Raw genomic sequence first — 27,138 nt, forward strand, 5'->3', positions numbered from 1 at the left:
TCCCCCATGACTCTGCTGCTTATTCTTCCATTCAGAGCACACAGCGTACCCGGCACTGGACACTCACTCTGTTCAGTGATCATCCCACTGCTCCTCCAGAGCGTCTGTCAGCTCCCTGGGATCCGGAGCACTGCAGGATGGTCTCCTGCTTCCCTGCGGCCAAGGGAGATGCCACACATTGTCCCCAGACCTTTCTGTCATGGGACGTCTGCTCCTGAGATGACCCTAGGAGAAAGGGGACAGGGAGGGTGGCAGGGGTGAATGAAGCAGTGAATGGCTCATGGAGAGAGAGACAGACAGACAGACCAAGAGAGGCAAGGACAGTGCTAAACCTGTGGAGAGACCCTCAGAGACAGAGGCAGAGTTATAGGTGCAGAAGGAGAACCAGAGGCCCCGCCCAGAGGGACAAATGGAGAGATGGACTCTGGGGAGTGTTTCTGCAGACACGGTCTGGGCGCCCCCAGTGAAGGTGGCGATGCTCTGGGGGCTGGAAGGCAGGTGCAAACAGGGAAGGGCGAAGGCCAGACAGCCTGTTTCTTCCTGGTGCTGGAAAATTGAGCTCCCCTCCCTCACTGTCTGGAATTCCAGCGTCAGCCATCTGCTTCTCCCCCAGATATTCAGATGCAGAAAATTCAGACAAGCTTTGGCCCCTTTCCTGGTAAGAAACTGTCCTCAGAAGAAAATCTACTTAATGGGGAGGAAAACAGAGAACTGACATCACCCCGGGCCCAAATCACACACACAGTCTTCTTTAGTGGGTCCAGGGGAGGCGGCATATGTGATGCGCCCAACGTGGGCCGCAGCGTGGGCCCCACAGATTCATTCTCGGGCCCCTGTGAAGGACACCACATTCTGGAATCCCCCCAGGAGTGGGTTCCGAGAGCTGGGAGACACAACAATGGTGGAAACAGGCCCCAGAGGAGACTTTTCAGGCAGGTGGTTACTGGGAGAGCATCTCAAAGGCTCCCTCGGTCACTTATCAGACATCCCCTGTGCTCCTGGGGGCAGAGACTCTCCAAGGCATCTCCGGGTCCCCCCTCAAAGCCCAGCCCAGGGCCAGGCACAGAGCAGGGACCCAGTAACGTGTGGTGTTTGAGTTGGACAGAAGGAAGGAAGGAAGAAGGAGGGATGGACAGATGGATAGATGGACAGGTGGATGGGCAGGTGGGTGGTGATGAAAGGATCGAAGGATGGATGGATGGAAAGATGGGTTGATGGATGGACAGTCATTGAGGAAAGCAGGTGGGAAGTGTTCTGAGAGAACTGGGGATGTCCAACCAAAAACAAGCCCAGAATACCATGAGGCACAGCTCACTGGTCTATAGCTTGCATCCATGGGATTAGTCCCTCCCAGAATCAACCCCTCAGACTCCATCCTTACCATCATCTTAATACCCACCCCCAGGCTTTCCAAGGACAGGGCCCGAGAAAACCTCCACTCCCTCCCTCCCCCATCCCCTTCCCCCAGGCCCCCCTCAGGCCCCTGTTCACCTCCTTTTCCACGTTACCATGGGAGGAGGAGCGCCCTCTACTGACGGACACATGCAAGTGTGGCAGGTGTCCTTTTGTGAGCACCCTGGGAGTATGCGAGACCCCATGTCTCCATGAGGCCAGAACCCCAGGTGGTGGGAGCTCTTCGTCTGAATCGAGCCTGTCCCAGAGATACTGCCATCAGGGACCACGGGGCCTTGGGAAGCCGCTTCTGGTCCCAGAACCTCTGTTTCGCTTCTTCTTTGTCAAGGCCAGTTCTCACACCTCCCTCCAGGCTGCAGGTGGGCTAAGAGGCTGTAGGTAAAGCCCGAGGCACTTTTTCTGGAACACAGGGCCACTTGGAGGACCATCACCGCTGCTTTCCCTGCAAGCAGAAGGGGAGGGTCGAGGGCTGTGGAATCCGACAGGCCTGAGTACCCCCTGCCTCTCCACCTGCTTGCTGTGGATCTCTGAGCAAGTCACTTAACTTCTCTGAGCCTTGATTTTCTAGTCTCTAAAGTGGGACTCTCTGTGGTCACAATGCAAGAGGGCGCTTTGAAGAAGTATGCTGTGCCCTACAGGTGTAAGTTGCATAACTTTTAAAAACATTTTTACTGTGGACAAGTGGGAGTTCCAGCCCGGGCCTCGGCCAACGGCCAGCAGAAGCCCCCACGCCTCACCCCGCTGAGACAGCACTGCTGGCCAAAGCTCCTGGGAGGGGGGACCTGGCTGCAGCTTGATTCTAGAAGTGAGGCATGGACAAAGAGTCATGGTCAGCGTTCACAGGGCCTGGAGTTTAAGGGGTCCACTTGCAGCCCAGTCAGGACACTGGGTCTGGAGGTTGGCCAGAGCCAGGGATGGCGGGCACCATCTGATTGGCGCCTCTGGGCACAGGGACCCCAAGGGAGATGCGGTGCCGGGGAGGCCCGCCCTGTGGGGGGGGGTTGGGGGAGGTGAGATTCCGTGGCCCCAGGGATGCCCCCGTGCTTCCCCGGAGCCGGCCTGCAGTCTTCCCACCGCCCCGCCCGCGGACCTGTGGTCTGTGGTCGGAACAATCAATCCTGCGTGCTTGCTGCATGGCGGGCCTTCTCTGAGAACAGCTTAGCTCATAATTTTCAAGCGCTTAAAGGCATCTTGTCATTATTTAACTCTCAAATGGGATTCTTACGAATTGGAGAAATACGTTCCGCCAGTTTCCACCCGCTCCGGCTCCCTCGCCTGGAGTGCATCAAGTTATTACGCTGTGCCCGGGGCTGGGGGCGGTGATGCGGCCGCCTCCCAAAGAGAGAGCGCTGGGGAGGCGGGAGTGCGGCCGCTCCTCGCCTAAGTTTTACTGTCATTTCCTGCCATTATGGAAGGGGTTTGGCATCATTCATTCATTTCAGCAGACTTTCACTGATGTCTGCCGGGGCTGGGAGCAGGGGACACAGAGGCGAGGGCTATGGTCTTGCAGCTTTCACAGTGTCACAGGGTGGGTGACAGACCCACAGGCGACTAGCTGCTGCTGGTGTCTGAGCCCAGGGCCAGCAGCTCCACGGGCCCAGGGTGAGCCCAGCCCAGGCCCAACCTGCGGGCCCCTGACTTACGAGCAAGGTTGCGGCAGGCAGCGAGGGAAGGAACACTTTCAGTAAGTGGAGCAGCCCTTGGGGGGGAAACAAAGCGTGACCGGATCACACATACAACAAACCCAAGGGAGCACCAGGGGTGGGTGGGCTCTCTGGGGCGGGGGGATGGGAAACCAGACACCAGCACTCCCCTCCCAGGAGCTGATGTTCTGGAGGAAGACAGACAATAGATCAGCAAAACACTTGTGCAGTGTCAGGCAGCAATATGCACTGTGGGCAAAAGTCAACCAGGACAAGGGACAGAGAGTAACAGGGGGAGGGACTTGGGAGCAGTAGATAAAGGCTCCGATCTGTAGAGGGCGGGCAGTTTGCAGCAGTGCATCCATCCCTGCAGCCCCAGGGAGTCAGCAAGACAGATAGGCATCCTGGCATCCTGCTCTCAACGTGCAGAGAAGGCAGCTCCATGGCCACTGAGCTAAAGCCGGAGCCCATGCATTGGGCAGTGCGCTGGGGCCACAGCGACGGCGTGAGACGGTGAAGAGCTCAGCCGAGACCTGCAGTGGACTGGGCCCGGCAGAGCCCCTGCCCCCTCCAGGCACTTTCCAGGCCGAGCAGGCGGACAGCCTTGGGGAGGCTCACATCATCCCGGGAGCCAGCTGCCTGCAGGCGCCTCCGAGCTTCATCCTAAGGCAGCAGCCACGGTCCACGCCATGCTCATGTGGAGGGGGCGTGAGGACAGGCTGCGTGACCTGCGGCTGGTCGCTCAACTTACTAGACCTCAGGGGTCCCGTCTATACCCTGGGGACATGCCTTCCACCCAGAGGTGTCACAAGGGTTAAATGAAGTGACAAGCTTGGACCGCTCAGCACAGTAACTGGCCCAGGTGCAGCCAGTCCCTTCCTCCCCCTGTGCTCCCTGCCCACCCCCCACCAGACGAGGTGTGTGCGAAGGAGCAGGAACGGGTTAACTCAGCTCATCTACGTTGTCCAAACCCCACACATCCAAAGGAAGGTTTAGTCCTTGACTGGCGCCTGGAAGAGTCACGTCTAAGCGCTTGGAAGGTCCTGCCTGTTAAGAGCTGTTTCCTAAGGCCTTGGGCCGGCCACACGTCTCTGCTAACAATGATTCGTGGTGGGGGCCTTGGGTCAGTGGGTCTCATTTTTACCTTGGAGGGGCTGGAAACTCAGGCCAGCCACAAGGCGACATGACCAACCCCCAGAAGGGCAGCAGGGAGATCCACGCGGGGGTGCCAGGAGGGTCCCGGGTGTCCTGGGTCCTGTCTGCACCTGCCGAAGGCTCTGCTGTGAGTAGGGGTCTCCTCCCTGAGCCCCGCCCCCCTCCTGTGCAGAATGGCAGCTGCCAGCACCCCTCCCTGCATGCTTTCCGAGGCTCGCCCAGGGCCTGCTCTTGTTAGGAACCTGGCTCCATCCTGAAGGCTCTAGAGACACAGGGGAGGTTGTTCAGAGAGTGATGTCATGATTTGGGAGAAGACGAAACCAGCGTTGGTTGAAGGAACAGAGAGAACTCTGGGCCTCTGGCTGGCATGTCTGCGGGTTTTATCAGCTGGGAAAACACAGGCCACGTGGGTGTGAACCCAGAGGTGCTCATTGTCTTCCACGGAGGGGCCCATCCTTCTTTGTGGTTGATGCTGACAGGGGCCCCTGCAGGATGCGTGAGCATGGGAAAGGGGAGACGGCGTGCCCCCTGGGAAGGAACTGGGCCAGGGTCCCCTCCGACCCCCAGCCGAACCATGAAGCAAAAATTCCCAGTTCACGTGGGGCCTGGGTCTTCTTCCCTGGGTGGTCCTGCTGCTTGTTGGAGCCCCCACCCACAGCCACACCCGCAGCACAGGTTGGAGAAGCGTCTCCTCTCACACCTTCCCTTCTGGGAAGTGGTCCCTGGTGAGGACTGGGGGCTGCGTGGGGTGGGGGGACGTTCATGGGCTCAGAGCCGGACTCCTGGGGTTCAGACTCAGCCCCTGTGCTTATCACTTCACCTCTCCGTGCCTCGGTCTCCTCCTCTGGAAAATGGGATGGTGATGCTTGCCCCTACCTCGCAGAGGTATTGGGAGATTTAAGGGGGCCGAACCATGCCACACATGCAGCATGGAACCTGCCATGTGGGGGCAGCGATGCTGAGTTATTGCATTATTCTTATGGTTGTTGCTTGATATCACAAGCAAGCTAAGCCTCAGGGTCCAGTATTAGAAAAGGACGGAGGCACCTGCAGGCCCAGATCTCAGAACTTCACCCCAGGTCCGGCGGGGCCTCCCGCCGGAGCGTGCGCAGCTGGTGCTGGGGAAGCGCGGGTGCCGGTGCCGGAGGGCGTGTCTTTCAGGACACAGTTGGGGAATGGAAACCCGAAGGCTATGGGCGTGACTATTCGGTTTTGTCATTGAATCAACCTTTGTTTTGTATTCCGGGAATTTTTGACATTAAAACCTGTCCATCCAATGTCCCCAGTTTCATGGCTTAAAGCATCTCTTTGATGTTTGCTGAGATGGAGAGTCGTGCTCAGTGTGTCTCACTTCCTACTTCATTTTTGTACTTTGTGTTGAAATATTCCTCTGAACATTTAAAAATAGGATTTCCTTCCATATCGCCCAGATCTCATCTGCTAATGTCGCTTTACATTTTTTTTCTTCCTCTTTAAAAATGTTCAATATATCATTTGGGCTGCCTTTAGCAGAAATCAGATACAGTCAACAGTTACTCAGAAAATCAACTCAAAGCGTCAGATTCTGTAATCCGGGAATTGGCATGTAAAAATGTTATCATTTTCTGCCAGGACCCTCTAAGAATAAATGAGGACACTTGTTTTTAAAATATTGACTTGTAAGAGTTTCTTGAATCTAAGAATACATTTTTTAAAAGCCACGCAGAAGCTTAGAACTCCACTCCCAGGACTTAACCCTAGGGGATAATCCAGGGTGTGTTAAAGGAAGGAAAATTTAATGAAGGGCACAGGGGCTTGTAATAGAAATAATAGAAAAACAACAAAAAAAGCCAATTTCCAAAAAAAAAGGAAAAAGTCAATTTCCAAAGTGCACAGCACGTAGTGGGCACTTAGTGTTTTCAGAAAGGCTTTAGAAAAGTTCGTCCTAACCAGTGACCCGGCAACGACGCCACGTGCCCGGGGTGGGATACTACACAGCAGGCGGGCAATAAATGCGGCCCATTCAGTTATAAAGGCTGAACAAAATCTGGGCCCACGTTGTAACTGCAACCTGTAAATACGCTCACCTGCGGACAAGGGCTGGCCGGGGGTGGAGGGCCCAGCTGATGGCTGAACGAGACTCTTCTTTTCTTTTTATTGTTGTTGCTGTTTTCTGTTGATCTCATTCTATTATTTTTTCACATTAACTGTTTTTTGTGTGTATGTATATTTTTTATTGAAGTACAGGCAGTTTACACTGTTGTGTCAGTTTCTGGTGTGCAGCACAACGCTTCAGTCACACATGAACATGCGTATGTTCATTCTATTGTTTTTTAAAATGATTCCAAGAGGAGTGGAGGGTGCATCCGCATACTGGGAAGGAGACTTTATGGTGTGAAAGCTGCCGAACTTCAGGGATTTTCCTGAGGATAGGTTCCTAAGGTCTCAAGGGGAACCTAAGCTGGCCCGGGCCCCTAGCTGGCCTTGACACCAGCCCCTGACGCTGGGGCTCACACTCCTCAGCCTGGAGCGTTCTCCCGCCCTCCGTGTGCTGGGGATTCCGGGCTGTCCGCGCCCCCCACCCCCCCGGGGCAGCTGCCGACTGGGAAGCTCTTCGGAGCTGTGCTATCTGGTCTGCAGCAGGTCTCTCGTGTTACCATTTGTCTTATTCTATTTGGACGCTTCCTATTTGAAATGACACTTCTGGGCTTCAGGGGGCCTGGCATCCTCCCCAACGGGCTGGTTCCCCGGGAGAGCGTGTGCATCCGTGCGCGTCACCCTGGGCAGCGGGGCGAAGACGTCGGGTGCGGCCGGGCCTGTTCCTGGGAGGTGACTGGCCTGTCCCAGTTGTAGGACGGCTTGTGTGTCCTTCCTGACAAAATGCAAAGCGACAAGCACTGCCCCACCGGCCTCCCCACACCCCCACTGCGTCAGGGTCACCCTGGCCTCCCCACACCCCCACTGCCACCCCCCTCCACCAGCCTCCCCACATCCCCACTGCGTCAGGGTCGCCTCGGCCTCTCCACGCCGCCACTGTGTCAGGGTTGCCAGGCTCGCCGTGGCTTCTGCAAGTGCACCGGCTGAGGGCTTGTGGAGTGGCTGTGAAAGCAGGGACGTCTGCTGGGATTTGATGAGACCCGTGTGCCACAGTGAGCAGCAGGCCCACGCCCGGTGAGCCGTGCCCATGCCAGCAGAGTGCCCAGGACACAGGCACCATTTAGCCCCCATGGTTATAACCCACTTCTAAAGACTCCACCTGCTGGGAAAAGAGCCTTATGCAAAGCTCCCACCTTGGGGCATCTTAAAACCTCCAGAAATAAAACCAGCAGAACTAGGGTGTCCCTTTCCCATCCAGAGAGCTGGACACTGGTAGGAGGTGCCCAATTTAGAACCCAAGTCGGATACAGCCTCTCTTTGTCCCTTACGAGCTGAGCAAGTGACTCCACACGCTTGTGTCTTAGTTCACACGCCTGCACAGCAAGAGCGGTGGGCGGGATGGGGAGGAGGTAAGGTAGCCCGCTGGGGGTCTCGCTCCTGGGCCTGGAGCAGCCTCCGCCCCGGCGGCCCAGTCAGGGCTGAGGCCCCCGAGCGTCATTAGCATCTCCTCTGGGCTCCGTTCCGTGGCTCCTGGCCTGGGCGACTCCACGCCTCTGCCTGGGGCTGGGGCTTTTATTCCTTCGTTGCCGCCACTCGGAGCAGCCAGCGTCCTGACCAGCACTGGGGACTGAGTGTCAGGGGCGCTTCATACCCCCACCCCTTTGTCCGATGCCCTCTTCCTCCCCTTCCCTTCTCAGTTCCTGCCAGCTCCCCTGCAAGGCCCCCCAGGCCCCCCCGAGGCACATGTAGAGCCTTTGCCGGCTTCCATGAGAGCTGTTGGCACTTTCCTGGGTTCCATGGAAGCTTCTGGCATCTTCTCCAGACTCTGACAGCTCCTAGAACCTTCCCCAGGTTCCACGGGAGCTCCTGGCACTTTCCTAGGTTCCGTGGAAGCCTCTACCACCTTCTCCAGGCTCTGAGAGCTCCTGGCACCTTCCTGGACTCCGAGCTCCTCTTTGGCTGCATTTCCCAGGTCCTTTCCTTGTGCTTCACCCCACCCCCCGGATCCTGGGCTCCCCAGAGGCAGCACCCTGCCCTGGTCCACACCAGGTGCGGCATGAGCATGGCTCATCAGAATGGACGCTGGCACCGCCCAGAACTGGCTCCTGGTGGCCCCTGCTAAGCTGGGTTTAAGCCCTTTACTGCTGGTCTGTGAGGAGGTCTTGGGAGGGGCCGCGTCCAGGAGGAGGGGCTGTTGACTGACTGGTGTGGAATTCTTTCAGGATCTGAACAGTGAGTACAGCTGAGCTGGGACCACTGGCTGCAGAAACCCCGCCCACCCACACTGCACACCATGCCCAGCACCAAGCGTGCACGTAATAGGTGCTCAGGAAAGCTGTGCTGAAAGGAACTCCAGCTGAAGGAATTCACTGATCTCAGGAATTTTGAAGGATATGGAGTAAGAAGGCACAGTAGGCCAGGAGCCAGCATGAGGAGAGCATTGTGTGGGCTGCCCTGCAGGGCGATCTGGTCCCAGGTCCTGCCCCAATTTCCACCCCTAAGGTTTGTAGAGCTGCAGGCGGGGATACTGAGGCAGTCTCTGGGACCAGGGCCTGCCAGGCCCAGATTTATTCGGGAAAGATCTGCCAGCAAGCTTAACAGCACCTAATATCCGTGGGCACAGAGCATCAGCAGGGCCACAGAAGTGAGGCTAGGAGCCACACATGGAAAGGCTGGTTGGGAGACTCCTGGGACGGGCTTGGAGAGGTGGGCACGGGCCCCTGCTGCCCACCAGCCCTCTCAGCCAGCCAGGAACACTGCCTGGGCTGATTTAAGACTGGCTTGAGTTAAGGAGAAGCCCTAAGCCAGGGAGAAAACCCACGGGTGGGACTAACAGCTCCTGAGTGAGGACAGGCTGTGGTCAGTGTCCGAATGCTAACGTGTCAGAGAACATTGCCCACCAGGCTCTGCGAGAATGAGACATGGAGTCAGAAAGTCCAGGCGCGCAGGGTGGGTGCTGGGCTGTGTGAACACCTCCAGGGTCGGGGGTGCACCCCTCGGGGAGCAGCCTGGGGTGGAGCAGAGAAAGCAGACTTGAGCCTGGCTGCCTGGGCTTAAACCGACTTTCCTGCAGTTGCTGTGCGACCCTCAGCAAGTCAGGGAAAGGCCTCGAGCCCCAGTTTCCTCAGGAAGGTATGCTCCAGGTCGAATGTGGCTGCCAGCGCTCTGCCCCGGGCACAATGCGCCCACGTTCATGTTAATGCCCCCAAGAGGCCGTTCACCTTGGAGGGAGACCACGCTCCCAGATCCTTGTGGTGACTTGCATGGCGCCTCCTCTGCCACCAACATCATGCGCCCCTTGAAGGCAGGTTGAGATCGCTTCGCTCAGCTCATCCACCTGGCTGGCGTCTGACTCCCTGCTTCACACTCAGAATCTCAAGTCACATCACAGAATTTTCTTAAAGGACTTGACGGCCCCACCAGTGCCCTGTGCTGCCTCAGTTCTCCTCCCTCGCTGATCCTGGGAGAGTTTATCAGTTGGTCCAGGGCAGCAGTGGATCAAAGCCTCGTCTTTCTGGGCCCCACTGCGTTGTCAGTTCCTGAGGACAAGGGTGGCCCCTGGGTGATGTCCCCTAGGCGAAGATATTCCTTCTCATCTCACCTTGCAGACCTTGGGGGCAGCTGGAGTCCGACCAAAGCTCCGCAGGGCGGTCAGCCGGGGTATGAGTCTCTAACAAACTTACACCACCTTCCCTGGAGGGAGAGCCGGGGGTGGGCGCCTGGAGATCGGAGTTGGATCCATCTCTGACCTCACCATGGGTATCTGAGGTCTATGCCTCAGGCCCCTTTTACAGATAAAGAAACTGAGTCTTGTGGAGGTCCCAGCCTTGCCCCAGGCCACACACTTGCAAGTGGTGCCGGCCTGCAGGGGGCGCCACTTTTCCTGGCTGTGCGGTTTCCCAGTGTTGTGGGGAGACGGGTGGGGGCGCTCGTCTGCATGGGGGGAGGGGCAGGAGCGGAACATACGTCCCTGCCAATGAAATAATTATAGGGTATGAAAATGCCTTAATTAAATCATTAAAAAAGCGAATATGTACAAACACTCAGCAATTAAGCTACCGATGTGCAAATAGCTGTTCTCTTACTGTGCTTGCCTTCCATGTATATATTTGTTCATTTTTAGAGTCTAGTTTTTTGTTTTAAATTTTTAACTTGAATATATCTAGACTGGATACTCTGAGTTGCTGTCAGAAGAACTTGGAGGTGGTGTGAGCGCTGGGGAAGGTTGGGGTGGGCGGTGGGGGGCCGGCAGCCTGGCACAGAGGATGCCCTCAGTGGGCCCTGTTTCCCCCTCCTTCCCCCTCCTCCCCTCTTTCTTCCTCCCCACTCCTTCCCTTCCTCCCTCCCCAGCTTCCTTACCCCTGGACTGCTGGGCTCTCACAGGGATTTTGACTGTCCTGAGATGAGAGGGGGCGTCTCTCCCCAACAGGCAAGTTCAGAGGTCACTTGCTGGCTGGTGCTCAGACATTAATCAAATCCAGTCTCCACAGTTTCTATGCGAAACTTGTCCAGAGAGGGATACCGGCTCACCCGAGGTCACACAGCCTCCGGGGCTGGTACCTGGAGCACCTCCCTAGGAATCCAACAAGCATTTATTGAGTGCTAGCTGTGTGCCTGGCCTGTGGGTTCTTGGATGATCTTGGTGACCGCTGTCCTCATTCCACCTGGGTGATCTGGGAGGAGGTAGCATTGCATTCAGGGTTGGTCCCTTGGGCTGGGGAGGGAGGGGGTTGGATTTAGATAGGAATCAGGAATGTAAGGCATTCAATTCAGAGTCCTCCTTGTCCCAAGCTCATAACAGAGATACTCACTCTCTGGGGAGGAGACAGGGCCTCCCAGCACTGGGCATCTGAAGTGTCCCCGGGCATCCCTGTTTTGCATCGCAAGAGTGGCGCTTATTTCTGGCAGCTCTCAGACACGCAGGGCGAGGCAGGGGCCGCACCACACTCCGCCACTTTCAACTTTCATTTCCTGGAATAAATCTTCATAGTACGGATCACTGTCACTGCTAGACTTCTTCCTTCATTTGAATTTCTTTGAGAAACAGGTGGCCTGAAGAAATAATGAGGAGACATAAGGACACTTGCATGGCCCACAAAGAGCGAGGTCTGCCTGGGCGAGGGTTTCCCCCAAAACCGATCCCTCAGCATGTCAGTGAGACCCCGAGGCCAAGTAATAGGCAGGGAAACTGCAGGCTTAAGGCATGTGATCACAGCCTTTTCCACTTGTGGGGACCCCAGGGACCCCTGCTTCCAGCCCTCTAGTGCCTCCAGCGGAAGCCGATGCCCATCCCTGAGTGTGTGCCCGGGACCAGTAGCGGTGAAGGGGCATGGCCAGACCCCCGACCTCCAGACCCCTCGCTCCCAGCCAGCCCGACGCCACTTTGCCTCTCGGCTTCATGGGGTCTTGGGGCTCCTCAGACAGGTGCCAGGTGAGGAAGTGGCCCCGGCCGTGGGCACGGGGGAAACGTGCTGCTCTGACCTCTTCAGGGACCCCTGTACCCCGCAGGCGTTGCGGGGCTGAGAGAGCATCCTTCCCCCGGGGGCTGTCCTGCCGCCCAGCCCCGTCCTGCGCCTCCCTGAAGCTGCATCCAGCTCAGTAGTGCCTCTGGCCCCACACGTCGCCCCGGGTCTCCCTCCATCTCCTCCCTCAACCCAGTGCCTCGCCATCCCCAACGCATGCCCCCGGGTAGGAGTCCTGCCCTTCCTTTCTGCTCCTCCCCACCCCCATCCACCTCTGTCCACCTCCGTCACCCGCCCCATCTGCAGTCACAGCAGTCTTCCCAAAATGACGATGTGCGATGACACCTCCCACCAGGCATGCCTTGACTGAGTACAACCTAACGCTCTTCATGGAGTCACTCGGCTCATCCTCTGAGAACGCTGCCCTCACCCTGCAGAGGCCGCCCACAGCCTCTGCCTGTGTCCAGACCCACCGGTCCAGCAGAAATAGGATGTGAGCCACATGTGGGTTGTCATTAAAAAGTAGAAACGGGTGACATGAAAAGTCCTCGAGCAACCTTAGAGGCATGTTACCGAGGGAGACAAGCCGATCTGAAAAGGCTACTTAACGTACAGTTCCAACATAGGACTTTCTGGAAAAGGCAGAGCTCTGCAGACGGTGGAAGACCCGTGGTTGTGGGGCTGGGGGCGGGGAGGGAGGGCAGAGGACGAGGCGGAGTGCGGGCGTTTCCGCGCAGTGAGACTACTCTGTGTGGCGCTGTCATGCTGGGTACATGTCATCACACATTGGTCCAGAGAACGCACAACCCAAGAGTGACCCCTCGTGTAAGCTACAGAGTCCGAGTGACAATGACCTGTGAGTGTAGGTGCATCCGTCCTAACAGTGTGCATCTCTGGTGGAGGATGCACGTAGAGGGGCAGATTATGCACGTGTGGGGGCAGGGCTGGACGGGGATCTCTGTACCCTGCTCTCGGTTGAACTGTGACCCTAAAACTGCTTTGAAAAAATTAACTCTATTAATGACAGAAAGAAACAGATGCAATTAATCTTAATAATAAGTTTTCTTTGACTTGGTATATCCAAAATATTATGTCAACATGTATCTGGTATAAAATTACAATGAGATAGTTTACACTCTTTTTTATCTACTGCATCTTTGAAATCAGTGTGTACCTGACACAGGGTGTCTCCGTTCAGAGGAATTGCCACCATCCTGGGCTCTCAGCAGCCCCCCGTGGCCAGGGCGGGCTGTAATCCAGAGCAGGTCCAGATCTGTCTGGGGTTCTGGGGCCGTTCACGCTGTCCATCTCTTTAGCCTCTGGCCCTGCCCTCTCTCTCACAGCTCACTGTCACCCCTCCTGCTCCCAGCCGGACCTCAGACCTGGCTCAGTGCCCCCCAGGTCTGTCACGTCTTCATCCCCGGAGTCTAGGAATATGTCACCTCACAAGAAAGAGGGCTTTGCAGATGTGATGAAGATGAGGGTGGGGCAGTTATCCCGGATTAGCCAGGTGAGCCCTTTGCAGCCACAAGGGTCCTTCTAGGAGGCAGTCAGAGGAAGACTTGACGAAGGAGACATGACAATGGCAGCAGAGATCGGAGGGATGCACTTTAGAGATGGAGGAGGGGCCACAAGCCAAGGAATGCAGGCAGCCTCTAGGAGCTGGAAAAGGCAAAGAAGTGGATTTTTCCCCTAAAGCTTCCAGAAGGTGCAGAGACCTTGATTTGAGCCCATAAGACCATCTTGGACTTTGACCCCCAAAACTGTATGATAATAAATGGGTCTTGTTTTAAGCGACAAATTTTGTAGCAATTTGTTGTAGCAGCCACTGGAAACTCATACACCCCTCCTTGAAGTCTGCCCAGCCGGCATCAGCCTTCCTCTCCTCTGAGCCTGTCATCCACCGGGACCCCCGGGGACGGTGGGAGATGAAGAGGGCCTGCCCTGGGGGTGATGGAGGTGTTGGCGTGGAGTACAAGCAATTTAGGAGGAGGACTCAGCAAGATGGGGCATTGGATTAGCTGGGCCGTGGGGGTGAGAGAGCTGATGATGGCCCCTGGCTCAGGGCAGTTTGACGGCCCCCTAGAGTCTCCCAGCGTTCTCTGGACGTCTCCACTGGCATCATTGCTTACCTGGAACGATCTGTTTGCTCTGTGTCTCACCAGCCAGCCTGTCATCCCCATGGGACAGGACAGTGTCTGTCTTGCTCACTATGGAATGAAGTGACCGGCACACAGTAGATATTCAATAGACATGTGTGACAGCAATGAATTTGAACAAAGAAATTTGAGTTCCCAGTCCTAGTGTGAAACTTAAAGCACAAAAGAGCTGAACAAATGTTGAATGAAGGAGTGAATGAATGAATGAATGATGTCCTCAGTCTCTGGCAGGTGGCCTGGAACTTGGGGCTAATGGCTACTGAGGGAATTGGATTTGCATTATCCTGAAGGGTGAGGAGTCCCTAACGGCTTGATAGCTGACGACGCAGTGGCAGGATTTTGCTTTAAACAGATCCCTCCTCCCCTTTCAAGAGAGGAGAAAGGAGGGCGACCTTGTCCTCAGGGCCTTCGCACCTGCTCCCCCCCCTACCTGGAATGCTGTATGAGTTCCTTGGGCGGCTGTGACAAAGTCCCACACAGGGGTCAGCTTTAGACAATGGAAATCTGTTGTCCACAGTCTGGAGGCTGGAAGCCTGGGGTCCGGGTGTCAGCAGGGTCAGCTCCTTCTGGAGGCCCTAGGGGAGAATCTGTCCTTTTCCTCTCTCCTCGCTTCTGGTGGTGGCTGGCAATCTTGGGCATCCCCAGTCTGTCTCCATTGTCACGTGGCATTCTCCCGGTGAGTCTAGGTGTCTGCCCAGGCCTCCTTTGTAGGACACCAGTCGTTGAATTAGAGCCCATCCTACTCTGGTAGGACTTCGTCTTAACTTTATTACACCTGCAAAGAACCTGTCTGCAAGTCAAGGTCACATTCATGGGTTCTGGGTAGACAGGAATTTTAGGGAGACGTTACTTAACCCAGTGCAGGTGGCTTCCCCCAGCCAGGCACGTAGCAGTCTCTCCTCCGTCCTTTCCCAGCTCCGCCCAGGCATCATCGTGTCTGAGTGGCCTCCACGCCGACTCCCTGAGACAGCAATCCCCCTGCCCCTCCACCCCCCTATCCTGTTCATTCTTCTTCCCAGCCCTGATGGCCTTTGACACAGTTACATTTTTGCTTATCTGTTTATCGCCTTCCTCCTCTGGCCCCATAGAATGGATGTTCCTGGGCGGAGGCCCCCCCCCCCCCCCGTGCTCCCTGCCGCAGGCCCACACCGGCAGGTGCGTCTGAGTGAGCCGGTGTGAGGAGGCTGCTGCAGTCACCGGCGGGGGGTCACGGGGTAGGCTGGATCTGGGGAGACAGGCTGGGCAGGGCAGGTGGGTGTCAGGGATGGAGGTAAGGGGTGGCCTTCAGGGTGTCTGGGAGGCAGAATCAGTCGGGGGCTTGTCGGGTGGGAGGGGTGGGGAGGGGACCCACGGGTGCAGAGGTTTTCATGCATCCAGCTGGTAAGCACAGCTCTGTTCTGTGGGGCTTCTGCAACTTCCTGGGTCTCTGGGTCGATCCTCTGCTAATGGGCTCTCTCCATCCCAAAGCAAATCAATTTTCTGAGGTTTTGAGAGTAAGTGTTTCCCTAATTCACCTCGGGCAGTGGGGGAGCTGCTTTGTTCTTTCCTGCAGGCCCTCCCTGGGGAGGCCAGGGGCCCATAGAGGCCCGAAGGATCCAGTTCTAGGCCCCCTGGGGGAGGGCTGGCCCTGCTGGGGTTCCCTGGGAGTCAGGGGGCAGGGCTGCCCTCTGTCCTGGCCTGAGTCCTGTGACGGACCTGACCTGTGGGGACATGGAGCCACTGAGAACAATCAACTCAGCCCATCTTCCCGGAACCTCGGTTTCACTTGAAGATTCCGGGAGGAAATATACGCCTGTAGAGAGCACTGAGGGTGCATTACGGAATGGAATTAAAACACTGCCAGTGGTGCATGGCGTGTGTGCTAAGCAGCTCTAGGCCTGCCCCAGGCCTGCAGGACACACTGGGAGGGTCTGAGATGTCTACCTGGTCCAGCCCTCGGTGGGCCCAGAGAGGGGAAGGGGCTGCCAGGCCCCACAAAGTGCTGGGGTCTGAGGACCGGACTGCAGCTGGGAATGCCCGCCCCCCCGCCCTGGAGTGCAGCTCCTGGAGCTCAGTCTGGTCTCAGCGGTGGTTAGACAGACGGACAGGCCCAAGGGATGCCAGTGCAGCCAGCCCCAGTCACCGTGGGCTCCCACTCCTGTCCCTGTCCCCACCTTGGGGTGACTTTCCTAGCCCGTTAGAAGACGAGGAAGCTCTGGGAGGGTCCTGAGACCACACGAAGGTCTCTGGAACTCACACCCCTGGTTTAGGGGCGGGACTGGAAGTGCGGCCCGGGCCTGGGCGTGCGTCCAGCTCTGCAGTCACGCACGTTTTAACCAGATGCTAACAAGGGGTGCTGGTTTCAGGGTCGCCGCGACTTTAAGCTTCAACGTGGAATTAATTCCACATCCTGATGAATTGGTCGCTTCCAAACAGCAGATGTGAAATTGCCCTTAATGGCTTCTCCCCTGTGGCCGCTGTGGGCTGAGGTTAGAGCTGGGAGATCTCCTGCAGCCCTGGCGATACAGGTGGGAAAGCGGGCCCTCAGGCAGATGGGAGGGACTGGCCCAAGGTCCTGCCGAGTCCAGAGGGTGTCTGACTGGGGTCTGACTTCCAGCAGCGCCGGAGCTCCCTGCAGCCTGCCGTCCCCTGCAGTCCTGTGGGCGCACGTGCTCAGCATGGGGGCTGTGGCCCCCTGGAGGAGCTCAGGGTCCAGGGAGGGGAACGGACAAGCAGACAGGGCACTACGAGGCGTCAGAGCAGCGCGGAATGCTCTGTAGAGCAAACAGGATGCCAGTTGTTTGTGGGATGGGCCAGGGCTCAAATTCTACGTTGGCCACTTGTTAGCTGAGTGACATCAGGCAGGAGCCTGGCCCCTCTGAGCCTCTGCCTTGCCCTCTGGTCACCTGCCAGATGGACACAGGGATATAATCTGTCAGGGCTTTTCGAGGAATCAAACAGATGGGCGGACCTAGACGTGGCCGGCACATGTGAGACCCTTCATAACCCCTGAGGTACGGCAGAGTAAAGCTAACATAAACTGTGGACAGGGCAGAGCACTCTGGGACGCTGACGGGGAGGTGGTGTGCTGGGAAGGCTGACCCCACCTCCCAGCTCCAGACCTGGGCAAGTCCTGGGCATCCCGCGGGAGCCCCGGCCTCCTCCCGGGTCGCTGGGACATGCAGCTCCGGTGCGGGGGAAGAGGACTACACAGCGGGGTGCCCTGGGCCCTGCACGCACACTGGCACCCAGCCTGTGCTGGACACCATGAGCCGCACGTGGCTAACAGCTGTCATCCTGTACCCTAGGTCTTCGGATTTTGGGACATCCTACACCAAGCTCACCCTCCAGCCCGGTGTCACCACCGTCATCGACAACTTCTACATCTGCCCGACTAACAAGAGAAAGGTACGTGCTGCGCCGGGCACCTCGCTCTGCACAGTGGAAGCCGCTACCCCCTTGCTCCTCTGGGAGCACAGAGGGTGGCAGAGGCGGGGTGTGATATTTACCTTTCCCACCCTTCTCAGCTCCGCCTGGATCCAGTTTGATGAATGAGTTTTAAAGGAGCAGCCGGGTCTGGGGAGAAAGCTAATCCTGGTGCCTCTATCTCCCCTCCTTGTGGCAGAATCCTTCCAGGCAGAGCAAGGGGAGAATCTATTTTTGGGTTGGAGTCCTTGGAAAGCAGTGATGAGCAGTCCTGATCTGCTGCAGCGTTTGTTTTGTTGTTATTTTTTATTGGTTTTGTTTGTTTGTTTTTTTGCTGATTTGGCTTTGATCTGGCTTCGGTTTTTCATCTGAGCTTTACTTTCTGTCCTCTTGGTCTAATTGTGTCCCCTGCCTCTGCTCTCTGCCTGGCTGTGGAGCAGGGGACTTCGGCATTTCCAGGCTATTGCCACCCCCACCAGGTTCCGTGAGAAGGCCCTTTTGCAAACCCATGGTTGCCTCCTGGCCACCTCGGGACCCCAGGATGAGGTCAGAGGAAGGGCCCTGGGCAGCGCCATGCTACACACTTAACTCCATCCAGATCAGAGTCCTCCTGGGAAAGGGGATGTTGCCACATCTCACACAGAGAATCGTGACATCAGGGACTGGAACCCAGAGCCTGGCACTTGCTTTTACAAAGCAGGGACCGATAGATGTTTTGACAGTTGATACAGGAAAAAATGGGGGAGGGTGGCGAGGGGATGGCCATGTCCCAGTCTCAGCTGAGTCCCTGGGACACGCCCTGTGAGTGAGAGTCCTTGGCTTTGCGAAGGAAAGAATTCAAGAGCGAGCCACAGTTGAGTAAAAGTAGATTTATTTAGAGAGATGTACCCTCCATAGACAAAGTGTGGGCCTCTCGGAAGGCAAGAGAGTGAGGTGTGGTGTTGCTGGTTTTCATGTGCTAACACGTGAGAGGATTGTTCCAGCTACTTTGGGGAAGAGGCGGGATTCCCAGGAATTGGGCCACCGCCCTTTGACCTTCCATGGTCATTCTCGGAACTGTCCTGGCATCTGTGGGTGTGTCACTCACCGGGCTAGTACATTACAATACGTCTAATGTAGCTCAAGGTCCACCAGGGGTCAAATCTCCTGTCATCCTGGGCCTCCAGGTCTATTGGGAGTTGACTTTCCTGCCATCTTGGTGCTAATTGCTGTCATTCCTTTAACGACTGTGCCCTGCCCCTTTCCTTCCTTCCTGTCTCACGGTGACTTTAATGGAAAGGTTGGAGCAGCGCAGAGTCCGGGAAAACCTCTGTAGACTGACAAGCACCCAGAAAGGGAGTCGCCAACGCCAGACGGCTCGATGGGGAGGGCACCGGAGGGCTGGATGGTTACGCTGACACAGATTACCGGGCTCAGTGGAGTCGGTGTGCGCATGAACTTGGCAGGCTCTGCAGGGGCCAAGGCCACATCGCCGAGTTAAATGAACATGAGGACTGATGTGCACTGCCGTTCATGGGGGGCTGTCCAGGTGGTCTTTGTGGCACTTTTTAATGGGATGTCAGTTCTCCAAAGCAAATCTTCCCCCACCCCTCTACTCTTTCCTTGACTTTTACTGCTGTAAAGAGCTTCCTGACGAACAGACTTGACCCCCCTACCCCCACCATACCTACAGCACCCACATCCTCAGCCCCACCTGCTCCCCCAGCTGTCCTCACCCCATGTTGGGCTCTGTTCCAGAGATGGAACTGGAATCGAACCCTTGTTCTGCCGTGAACTCTGCACCTTTCTTGAGGGCCCCCCTCCCTCTGAGCTACAGTGGTTTCTTCTTGAGGGGAACAAGGCAAATGCCCAGGAAGCACCCCAGCCCGGGCTCAGGCACAGCTCTTCTTCACTGGCCAGGAGAGCTGAGTGAGCCGAGATTTGAACCCAGGTCTGCCAGATGCCGCAGCACCCTCTGTCATCCCCTGAGCTCCCCAGGCGCCCTGCAGCAAAGTTCCAGGGAGCAGATGGGGTTCCCCACGTCTATGCAAGCCCAGCCCAGCCCCACTTTGCTGGAGGTGAGAAGTTGGCAGCTCTGAAGATGGGGCCCTAACTGACCACGGCTGAGCTGTGTGATTCTGGTCAGATCCTATTTCTTCCTCAGGCTTCAGTTTCCCCATCCATAAGATGAAGAGGCTGAACTGGATTTCTCCAAAGCCCCTTCTAGCTCCAGCATTCTGGACACTGCTGGTCTCCTCTTGGCAGAAGAGCAGCAGCTGGGGACTGAGATACATGTGGGCGGAACCCAGACTCTGCTCTGTCTTGTGTGTGTCTTGGCTCCTCCTCTGCAAGAGGTCAAGTTCCATGAGGTCTCTGAGCTCCATCTCAACACTGAGCCCCATCCATTCAGCAGATGTGGGTCGAGGCCCTGCTGTGCGCCAGGCTGCGTGCTTGGAGCTGGAGAGAGAGAGAACCCTTAAATCCAATCTTGTACATATCAGATACAGATTAAGCACCTACTGTGTGCTGGGATCCTCTGCTGGGCACTGGGATGCGATGGGAACTGGACAAACAAGTCAAACTTTCTTGAACCTTTGAGGTTCTGGGGGAGCCCTGGGAAACTGAAGCCCTCCTGCTGCCTTTTGTGGGAGGAATAAGAAAAGGGGCCAAAGTTAGCCTCCAGCGGGAGAGGATTCACAGCGGAGTGAGTCTGATCTGGAAGAGATCAGGTCCCTTACTTGCAGCGGCGCCCGTGTGAGCATGTGCGGAGGGTCTGCCTCTCCAGCTATGGGTAATGGACAGGTTTTGCAGGAGGCTGTGAATGCTATTAGGAGTCCATTTAGCAACAATTACGGGCTAAGCAGCACTTTATAGCTTCTTAAGAGACCACTTTGCAGCCTGTCTTACAAAATGAATTCCCTTTTATTTTCGCCTCGCCTGTAGTATAATCAGAGTTTCCCACCTTGCAGCCCACAGACAGGGCATTCCACTACTGTCGTGGCGTGCCCCGGGACCCTGGGGGCCCTGATGATCCCCCAGCACCCTTTGTGTGCCTCCCACGCTGTCTGAAGTCCCAGTTCAGCTTTGGAGCAGCACATCTCTGACTTGACGATCAGAACACCGTGGCTTGGGGAGAGGGTGTGGTGGCATGGCCTGGGGGAGCTGGCTGGGACACGGAATTACTTTCAGGTGTCATGGTTTATATTAAAAATTAATGTGAATTTCCACTTTACTTCATGATATATCCGTGTTGGTTTGAATACTAAAATCACACACAGACACACACACACTACACACACACATACATGCACATACACATTTTCAACAAAAAGTCTTTGTCAACCTGATGACCCAGGAGAATGCGTCTGTTTTAAGCCTCAGGACCCCTTGGACCAGCCACGAGCGTGGGCGCTCCCGGGCACAGGACTCCTAATTTAAGAAGCACAGGGTTAGAACAAAAGCTCCATCAGTTCACCTATTCGTTCATTCTGCTCACTCACCCGAGATGTTTTGAGACACTGCCGTGTGCCAAGCACTCAGGATGGAAAAATGAATCAGGCCAAAATCCTGCCTCCGAGAAACTCAGTGTCGCAGAGAGCAGATCATTGCTGGGAAGAGGCCGCCCTGGTCGTGATGAAGAACAGCCTGAGATCCAAAGTCTCTTCACGTATCAGGAACTGTGTTAGGAGCGTCATGAACACTCTGATCCTTGCAACTCCCTGCAAGGTAAGGACTGGAGCACCGTCTCAAAGGCGAAGGGACCGTGGTCAGACAGGTCCAGGAGCTTCTCCAAGGCCACACGCCATTGGCCAACCAAGTCAGGATTTGCACCCAGGCCCAGGCGACCTCTTCACTGCTTCCCTTCCCACTGCCTGGTCCACCTTTGAGCAGTTCTGTTCTGAAACCAAACAGCCTGTTCTTAGGGTCACCAAGGCCTCCCCCTCCAGTGGGTGGAAACTAAGGGAAAGGGCACAGGCCTGGCAGCCGAGTTCAAGCCCCAGTGCCGCGGTTTAGCCGGGCTCTCCGGACCTCAGAGCCCTCACAAGGGAGGCGGGTGGTACCGCCTCCAGCCCCTGCTGCCCCACCTGGTACAAGTGTGTCCTGTAGCCTGGAGAGGCTGGCTTGTTAATTACTCTGCAGCCTGTGCCAGGACTGCTTCCGCAGGACCCTCCCAGGGTATGAAAACACGGAAGTAAGCACCTTCTTCTAGGCTTTGTCTCTGGGTATCTTTCCTGTTCCATGTGTGTAGAACAGCTACTGGGCTCATCCTCTCTCTCTCCGTGCCTGCCTCTGTCTCTGTCTCTCTACTCAGTTTCCCCGCTTTTTACCCTATGAACCTGGTCTCCAATCCTGAGTTCCTTCTCTGGTGTGGAGGCCTCGCCCCGGTTGCGAAGCCCCGCCCCTGATAATGTAGAGGCCCCGCCCCCTCTGTGGATGTTCCCCTTTCTGGTGTGAAGCCCCGTCCCCATGTAGAGGCTCCTCCCCCTCTAGTGCTGAGGTCCCGCCTCTCTAGCATGGAGGCCACGCCCCTCCTTGTTGCAGAGCCTGCCCCCTCTAGTATGGAAGCCCCACCTCCTTCCCTGCTGTGGAGCCCGCGCCTTGCATCCCACCAGACCTCTTAGCGCAATCTCTGCCTCCTTTCCTCATTTTGGCCCCAGCAGTGCATGGTGGTGGTCTGCCCTCAGGAAGGAGCCCAGGTCAACCCCGCCCACGGACATGGCTGCCCCAGACCCCCGTGTGCACTCAGAGAACTCCTAGGTGGGGGTAACTCTGTCCTTCTGGTCCACGTGGAGAGCAGCAGCCTGGTGGCCGGCTTGCTGCCCCTGCATCCTCTGGGATCCCCAGACGCTGTTTCCAGGAGCTTGGAAAGCCGGGATCTGCTCATGTTTGAGGAGTGTTCTAGGCAGCAGGGAGTTCTTTTTGTTTGTTTCTCCTCTAGTTGAAATGCTTAGGCGACCTGTTGCGTTTTGCTTTGAAATCTTCTCCCCAGTATTGACCAGCATCTCCCTTTTCTGGCCTAAGCCTTTGACCAAGAACGTGCCACGAGGAAGGGCCGAGGCACAGAGTGGGGTGAACCTGGCTTTGAGGGGGTTCAGATCCCAGTGTCTCACCCTCCTGGGTCTCTGAGGTGCAATTTGGGTATGAAATGAGGTGATGAAGGGTGTCACACAGCACCTGACCCCCAGGGCAGGATGCAGTGTCCATGTTGTACAGCACCAGGGGACTGCCCCCCCGACACTGAGCCATCCCAGTGCACGGACATGCGGGCACAGCACCTGGCACGGGGCAGGCACTGTGAGAGGGCCGACCTGCCGCCACCGTGTGTGTTTGTCAGGACGTGCCGTCAGGCATGAGCCTGGACCCCTGTTCCATCCTCCCATCACCCTGGGAGGACCTCCATCTCCCTGTTGTTGGGAAATGAGCTTGAGAAGCACACTGAACTTCAGGGTACCCACACCTGGTCTCGGCTGCTGCAGAGCTGGCCACACCTGCATCTGGCCTCCTGTGGCACAGGGCTGTGGGTGCCCTGGTGTGGTGCCCTCGTACACAGTGCTCACATTCAGGACACCTTTCTGGACCCTGGGACCTGGGCCTGGATGGAGGCTGCCACCTGCACATGAAAACCCTTGGGGAGCAACCAGATGCACCCTCTTGGTGTGTGCTCCACTGATGTGAGGGAGGCTGGGCGCCCACAGCATCAGTTCTCTGGGACGGGAGGTGTCCAGGTCTTGTTGATTTTCATTTCTGCTATAGATTTTTGTTTCACTACCAAGGAACATTCTGGCGCCCTGTGCTGCACACTTGCAAATTGAGGTCATGCTTGAATGATACTCTCCAGGCAAGATGCATGCAGACCGCTGGTGGGGGTACCCAGGCTTGAGGGGTCCGAGGGATAAGATTGGATGTGCTGGTTTGCTCATCTTTTAAGAAAGTTCTTTTGCTGCAGTGGCGAGACTGGAGTGGACTAAAGGAGAGTCAATTCTTCATCCATCCATCTAGCCATTCACCCATCCACCCATGCATTCATTCAGCCATCTGATGGGCATCCATGTGGCTCCAACACCTGTGGGGTCCAGGTGAGCACTGCTGAGCTTGAACCTGGGTGGGCAGGTTCACAGAGCAGGGGAGGGCAGGGACACAGAGCAGGGGCATGGTCAGGAGAGATTTTGTGATTAGATGATGCTCCTAGCCTGCTGGCATGAGCAGTGGGTGAATGCAGGTGCTGTTTCCTGAGATGAGGGAGCCTTGAAGAGATGGCAGACCTTAGTGGGAGCATGAAGAGCCCAGGAAGGGACACACTGTTTGCATTGGCCTGGGGCATGCAGAAGTAGCGCCCAGGGGGCCCTCAGGGTGGTCAGGCCTGAGCGGGAGACAGAGGTCAGGGCTGGCGGTGTGGAAGAGCCGTGTGTGCCCGCTGCTGCTCTGATTCCATGAGGTGGGCTCCCAGGGGGCTCTCCTTAGCCTGGACAGGCCTCCGGAGTTCTCTGCTCAGCCTTGGCTGACAAGAGGAGGCAGATGGAGTTGGGTGTCAGTCCCCAGCTCCCCAGCTCTTTGAGAACAAAGCCAGGGCTCCTGGAGGCCCCCTGCCATCCCCAGACCTCACCCCCCTTCCCCTGGCTCAGTGCTCAGGGCGGGGCCAGGTCCCCAGGCCAGTTACAAGGGTGGGAGCCCCTGCCTGGTGGGGAGACCAGCCAGGAGCGGGGGCCTGTGGAGGCTGGGAAGCCGACCTTGTGCTAAATGGGCCTTCACTTCCAATCGGCGATATTCTCTGTTTCCCCGGGGAGCCAGGCAGCCTCTCCTGTCCAGGAGAAAAATGGCTCAAATGGGGCTATCGGTGGACAGAGCTGTCATCTCGGAAACAGAGTGAGCCCCTTGAAACGTCAGCTGATGCGCGGAAACGACTGCCCCTCAGCGCCCCTAGGTTGCTGCGGGAGAGACGGGAGGAGGAGAGAAGCCCTGCTTCCACAGAAGTGCGTCCTCGGGCTCTGGCCTCTGCCTCTGGGAAAACACGAGGGAAAGGGACACTGGGCTTAGTCCCTCCTCTGCGGTGCTGCAGATTCTCACACCCCGAAGACCACGACCCAAAAGTCAACTAGAACATGAAAAAGGCCACTCTGGGCATCCTGGGGGGCTGCCCACCCGTGTGTCAGGGACTCCACCCTCTTCTGCAGGGCCCCAGGGACCACTGGCCACACCTACTCTGCCAAGGGGACCCACGCATGCAGGGTGACCATGCCATGTGGCACGGTCAGCAGCTGTGTCCAGTGCAGCCGGTGATGGAGGGGACACCGCCTCCAGGTTGAGGATGCTGACATGGGCCTCCCATCCTGGTTTTCCACGGCGCCCCTGCTCAGCGTCCCCTTTAAGTAAGAATCAGGGCTTCAGAAAACTGCTTCTGATAGGCTGTTGGCTGCAGCCTGAATTTCATCCCTTTTCCCTTCAGACTCAAGTGCTTAGAGAATAGTGGCAGAGGATGTGCCATCCTTGTGCAGAGGGGGCTCTTACTAAGCTTGAAGGACCCCAGCCTGGGAAAGACAGCTTAAATCTGAAAGTGATGTCCGCAGTGGGGGAGGCCGGGTCTCCGAGGGGCCTGATGGGCCGAGAGCGTCTCCAGCCTCTGCCACGTTTTTTATTTTTGCATCAGCACCTGTTCTTGCTTTAGTTTAGCTCCGCCTCTGCCATGGCTCCACCCCAAGGCTGCAAAAGCGACTCCTGCCCTGATGTGTAAGCCGGTCTTCTCACGGCTTGTATCTGTGGCTGTGCCGCATCCCCACAGGCACCCGGCAGAAGCCCCGGTGTGGTCCTCGCCCTCGGTCTTCCTTGCCCTCCAAACCCCAGCTGCTGTGGACTCCTGCCAGTGCCCCGGGCCCCTCTCCATCTCCTCTGCCGCCCCTTACTTACGCCTGGTTCACCCCAGTGGCCTCCTCACCATCAGCCCAGCTCTCCCAGACCTGGCATCCCTCAGCCTCCAGGGCGCAGCGCTGCCCAGGCCACCTGACCTCCTGTTGTTCTTCGTGTGAAACCCCTGCTGCTCACCTCCCCAGCCTCACCTCATGCCTGCAGGCCTGTCCCTTCCAGCCCAGCCCCTCCCCCCTGTTCCTCTCGCTCAGGGCCCCTCCTCCCCTAAAGCAGCTCGGGCAGGCACCTCTCCACCCCCCAACAAGGTCCACATCCTAATCACTGGAACCTGTGCATACACACTGCATGTGGCAGAGGGGGTGTACACACTGCGTGTGGCAGAGGGGACTGTGCAGACGTGGCTGAGCTAAGGAGCTGGAGATGGGAGGTTATCCCTGATCATCCCGTAGACGACTGTGGTCACAGTAATCCTGCTAAGAGGGGGGCAGGAGGATCAGAGGAGATGTGACAGTGCAAGCAGACGGTCACAGGGAGGTGGGGGAACTGGGGAGAGACGGGGGCAGAGAAGGGTGCGGGGAGACCAGCGGTCCCGTCCGTCGCTGTGCTGCTGACTTTGAAGATGGGAGGGCCCGGGAGTGGGTTCTCCCCTGGGACCATCAGCAAGGGACCGGCCCTGCCCACAGCTCGACTTCAGTCCACTGACACTGATTTGGGACTCAGGCCTCAAGAACTGTAAGAGAATAGACCTGTGTGGTTTTAAGCCGTGAACTTGTCATTTGCACAGCAACCACAGGAAACTCATACGCTACCCCAGTGTCCCGGGGCCCCAGGGCTGGCAGGGACCTGAGAACACCGGTTTCTGTGCCCGTGGAGAGCCAGCCACCACTGGGATCATCTCACACCTCTTTGGTCCCACTGCCATCCATGGTCAGTAAATGCCAAGGGCTGAAGGGCTTCTTCTTGGATTGGAAGAAGCTGTGCAATGTGAGGGCCTGGACAGAGGACTGTGGGCAGGTGTGTGCTGGTGGGCGACACTGGTGGTGACAACGGGCATGGTACAGCTGGCGCAGGCAGCAGGCAGGTACAGCAGCCCTGGGGAGAGGACGGTGGGGCTTACAGCACGGCCACCTGACAACGGGTCCCTTACATCCCAGCAGTGGAGACACAGGTCCTCAAATGAGGCAGAACCAGGGCTTGGGGAAATTTCCTGAGCCCCTCTGAGCCTTGCTGGTCAAATGGGTGCAGTGCTTTCTAGGCTGCTGGGCGTGGGGTCGGGCGCCGAGCCACTGCCGGTTCCGTGACAGGTGCTGATGACGTTGATTATTATCCTACCAAAGGCACACAGCAGCTCAGGCCACAGGTGTCCTCAGCCTCCAGGTGAGCAGCCTGCAGCTCAGAGAGAAGAAGTAATTCTCCAGGTCAGGGCGGAGCTGGGCCCCCTCCTGGGCGGGGTTCTTACAGCCCTGCCCTCTGTGCACCCTGCAGCCCTGGCGCTGTGGAAGGTGCAGGACAAACTGAGGGCGGGGCAGAGGGAAGCCCAGGGAAAGTGCTTTGTATCCATATTTTTAGCACTTGTTTGCCACCCAGCTTTGGCAGTGGTAGTCTGTAAGTTACAGAACTGCTGATCATGCCCCTCCTCGCCTCATATGCAAATACTCTGGTTTTCACGAATTCGGCAAGTCACGTGGCTTATCCAGGGGGTATGGCTGCCCTTACTAGGGAAGGAGGCCTGATTGATCAGTGGTGTCGACTTAGGTGCCAGAGGGATAGAGTGGCAGCACCCATGTTGGTAGCAGCTGTCCGTGCATGACCTTTGAGAAGACTTCCATTTCTAGTGTTTTCTGTTCTACTGGTCTTCCTGTGACAAACCAGCCATCAAATAAATACCTGTCCTCACCCTCTATGCTGTATTAGTCAGGATTCATTTGATTGTAAGTAATATGAAGCCACTCAGATAAGAAGAGTAACACATTGGCTTATGAAGAC

At 56.9% G+C, this 27,138-nt stretch overlaps 1 protein-coding gene across 11 annotated transcripts in view; it reads left to right on the forward strand.

The window, feature by feature from the left end:
- SORCS2 (sortilin related VPS10 domain containing receptor 2) overlaps window positions 1–27,138 on the forward strand; it is a 445,133-nt gene that overhangs the window by 254,033 nt on the left and 163,962 nt on the right. For all 11 annotated transcript variants that reach the window (XR_012501643.1, XM_074350779.1, XM_074350786.1 and 8 more), the window contains one exon: window positions 17,196–17,295. Coding sequence is in view for 10 of the 11 variants with exons in the window: in XM_074350779.1 (XP_074206880.1) it covers window positions 17,196–17,295 (100 nt within the window). In the remaining variant the exon portion in view is untranslated. The remainder of the gene's footprint in view (window positions 1–17,195; window positions 17,296–27,138) is intronic.

The sequence above is a fragment of the Camelus bactrianus genome, chromosome 2 (genome assembly GCF_048773025.1).
Source record: "Camelus bactrianus isolate YW-2024 breed Bactrian camel chromosome 2, ASM4877302v1, whole genome shotgun sequence".
Lineage (NCBI taxonomy): Eukaryota > Metazoa > Chordata > Mammalia > Artiodactyla > Camelidae > Camelus > Camelus bactrianus.